The sequence below is a fragment of the Cinclus cinclus genome, chromosome 2 (assembly GCF_963662255.1).
Source record: "Cinclus cinclus chromosome 2, bCinCin1.1, whole genome shotgun sequence".
NCBI classification, from domain to species: domain Eukaryota; kingdom Metazoa; phylum Chordata; class Aves; order Passeriformes; family Cinclidae; genus Cinclus; species Cinclus cinclus.
In genome coordinates, this window is record NC_085047.1 from 39,955,852 (window position 1) to 39,959,566 (window position 3,715).

The 3,715-nt window shown below is 54.9% G+C and overlaps 1 protein-coding gene across 1 annotated transcript; it reads left to right on the forward strand.

Annotated features, from left to right (window-relative positions):
• Window positions 1-838: 838 nt before the first annotated feature.
• Window positions 839-2,074, forward strand: FUT4 (fucosyltransferase 4). Its single transcript, XM_062514379.1, has one exon. The coding sequence runs from the start codon at window positions 839-841 to the stop codon at window positions 2,072-2,074; it is 1,236 nt and encodes a 411-aa protein (XP_062370363.1).
• The last annotated feature ends 1,641 nt before the right edge of the window (window positions 2,075-3,715 follow it).

A 3,715-nucleotide genomic window follows, 5' to 3' on the forward strand; every position in this document is an offset into this window, starting at 1 on the left:
TCGTGGAGGAAAATCTTTCCATGATGGAGTGTTCATGAAGAACTGCAGACCCTGAGAAAGATTTACATTGGATAAGTTCAAAGGACTGTCTCCCGTGGGACGATCCACCCTGGAACAGGGGAAGGGTGTGAGGAGTTCTTCCCCTGAGGAGGAAGGAGCAGCAGAGACAGCATGTGATGAACTGATTGCAGCCTCCATTCCCCAGCCTCCTGTGCCACTGTTGGGGAGGAGGCAGAGAAATTGTGAGTGACATTGAACCAGGGAAGAAGGGAGGGGTGGGGAGTTTTACAGTTTCGTTTTAATTTCCCATTAGTCTAGTCGTATTTGATTGACAATAAATTAACTTCCCCAAATCGGTTTTGTTTTTCCGGTGACTATAACTGCTGAGTGATCTCTCCCAAGTGTCCTTACGTCGACCAGAGACCAGGCAGTGACAAAGCGGCTGTGATAAACACCCGGCACAAAGCCAGGGTCAATCCACCAGAGGTGCCAGGGTGCGGGCGCCCTGAGACCCCTTGCGAGCGTCCCTACAACCCCTCCCGTGCGTGCTGGGGCCTGGGCTTCCACCGGGGATCCCTCCTGAGTGCAGGGACACAAATTCCATCCGCGGCCACGAGTCGGGCACGAACAACCGAGCGGCCCGGGGCCGTAGATCCCCGGCTGCAGCGGCGGTGCTGCCGGACGGGGCTGGCGGCGACGCCGCGAAATCCCTCCAGGGACCCGAGCACCGCTCTCCCCGAGGGCGGAGCGGCGGCGGCCACGGCGGGCGGGGCAAGGTGGCACCCAGGGCGGGGGGCGGCCCCCGGGCCGGGAGGCGGCGGGCGGAGGACGGGCGGGCATGGCCGGGAGGGGCGGTGGCGGCAGCAGCGGCACCTCCCCGCCGCCGGGGCCGGGGGTGGGGGCAGAGCGGCGGCGGCGGCAGCAGCCCCAGCCCCAGGATGCGCTGCCCGGCCCCAGCGCCGCCGGTGCCCTGCGCGGGGCAGAACGGCGGCAGCGGGCGGCGGGGATGGCTGCGGCCCCAGGGCGCTGCCGCGGCCGCTGCTGCTGGCGGCGGTGGCGGCGGCGGCTGCGCGGGCGGCGGTGGGCGCTGGCGGCCGGGCTGCTGGGCGCCGCCGCCGCGCTCGCCCTGTACTCGGCGCTGCCCGAGCCGGCGCGGGCGGACGGCGAGGCGGTGACCGTGCTGCTGTGGTGGGAGCCTTTCGGCCGCCCGCGGCGCTTGCCCGACTGCCGGCGGCGCTACAACATCAGCGGCTGCCGGCTCAGCGCCGACCGCAGCCGGTTCGGCGAGGCGCAGGCGGTGCTGTTCCACCACCGCGACCTGGCGCGGCACGGCGCCGAGGGGCTGCCCCGAGGGTCCCCGCCGCGGCCCCCGCGCCAGCGCTGGGTGTGGATGAACTTCGAGTCGCCGTCGCACTCGCCCGGCCTGCGGGGGCTGGGCGGTCTCTTCAACTGGACCATGTCCTACCGCCGCGACTCCGACGTGTTCGTTCCCTACGGGTACCTCTACGTCCCGCCGGCGCCCCGGCCCTTCGTGCTGCCCCGCAAGACGCGGCTGGTGGCCTGGGTCATCAGCAACTGGAACGAGGAGCACGCCCGTGTGCGCTACTACCGCCAGCTGAAAGAGCACCTGCCCATCGACGTGTACGGGGCGCGGGGGATGGCGCTGGCCGAGGGCGGCCTGGTGGAGACCGTCTCAGCCTACAAGTTCTACCTGGCCTTCGAGAACTCCCAGCACACCGACTACATCACCGAGAAGCTCTGGAGAAACGCTTTCTCCGCCAGCGCCGTGCCCGTCGTCCTCGGACCCCGCAGGGCCAACTACGAGCGCTTCATCCCCCCCGATTCCTTCATCCACGTTGACGACTTCCCCAGCCCCCGGCTGCTGGCTACCTACCTGAAATTCCTCGATAAGAACAAACCCAACTACAGGCGGTACTTTGCCTGGAGGAAGAAGTACGAAGTCCACGTCACCTCGTTCTGGGATGAGCATTTCTGCAAGGTCTGCGAGGCTGTCAGGGCAGCTGGGAATCAAATCAAGACTGTTCGAAATCTGGCCAGCTGGTTCGAAAGCTGATGTTCCTGGCGGGTGAGGCATGCCTGGACAGCCTGGGCCAAGCGCCGAGGTGTCGGGAAGGATGGGTCAGTCACATCATCACAGAGATCATTAGGCCAAGTAGTCGGCATTAGCCACGGAAGACTGGCATCAGTTGGAGAAGCATACTGGTACAGGAAAACAAGCTGTGAAAAACCTACAAAAGGAAGATTTTTATTAAAGAGTAAATTATAAAGATACGAAGAGACATTATGCCAGATGATTCCTAAAAAGCAAAGTTAAATTTCCAAAAGTTGTACGGTTACAGGACTTTCAAAGTTCTTCAGAGCTCAACATAAATATCTGATGCCAAATTCCTCAGCTGTACAGCTGAAACCAATTTGACGGCTATGACAACTTCCTGGAGAGTGAAACTTTCCTCTTCTCACAGAGGATACATGATCAGTGCTGGTTTTCTGTAATACTAAGACAAAAATGAATGTTTTAAACTGTTTTTTATGCGTGTGAAAGCTATGAAAGCTATTTACAGACAAATTCAGAGCCCCAAGTGTTGAATGTAATAATCTTATGATACAGTAGCACCTTTTAGCAATGCTTGAAATTCCATCAGCCCGCTAATAATGCATTGAACCAAATAATTGTTCTGCTTAGGAAAAAACAAATGGAGGGGGCTGAATCTGAGTGGACAAACAGCTCAGATGGTGTAAAGTATTTCTCCTACTACCTGCTGAAACCCATAGGCATGTTTATCCTGTATGAAAGTAGAGTAGAACTTTAAGTACAGGGAAACAGACTGTGGGGAAGAAAGTTGGAACACTTCCACCCTCCCTTTGTTCAGGAATTAGAAAATGTTTACAGGTATCTGTGTGTTTTTCTCTGCAAAATAATTGCCATACAGGAAAATGCAGGGAAAGGCTCAGAATGGCAGGGGTTTTATTACTGTATCAAATATATATGCAGAAAGGGTTTTATTACTGTATCACATATATATATACAGAAAGGCTAACTTTTTTCTCAATTATCAGTAGACAGTGCTGTTGTGTAGCAACTCTTTTGGTTTATGGCATGCATTTTTAAAAATTTCTGCTGGGGGACAGGCTAGTCAGAATGCTGTTTTGTTATTTTTAAAGTAATAATCACAAAAAAGTCTCCGAACTCCCAAATCACTTTCATTCAAGGAGAAAATTCCTGTAGAGAATAAGATCTGTGCTGTGGGTAAAATACAGATTGTGAGGAAAGAATATAAAAAGGGAAGGATTTGGTATTTTCTCTTCCTTTGGTTTGGAGGTCTTTTTCTGGCTCAGTTTGTTAATCAATAAATGGGTTCTTAAGGTAGAACTGCCTCTGCTCAGTGCCTGTCAGGAACATTTACAGTAGTTATTCCCTTTTAGACTCCCACATTTTGCTGGAGCCATCCTAGTAGTGGATGTGTGGTTACTTTTTGGTTACATGTGATTGCTCAGCCAAAGCCAGGAAGAAATGTCAGTAACAATTTCACATCTTTGCCAAGCTCAGCCTCCCTGGCTTTTGCAGCTATGAAGTTTGGTGACAAAAAAATGGCAACCCACAAGAGACCTGCCCGAATGAATAAGGTACCTGTTCTGCTGCTTTTTCATATGTGGAGTTACTCAGAGACTTCATTCAGAATAAAACCATGGGCAC

What these genes read in the sequence shown, in the direction of transcription:
- FUT4 (XM_062514379.1), top strand. Translation starts at nt 839, where the DNA reads ATGGCCGGGAGGGGCGGTGGCGGCAGCAGCGGCACCTCCCCGCCGCCG.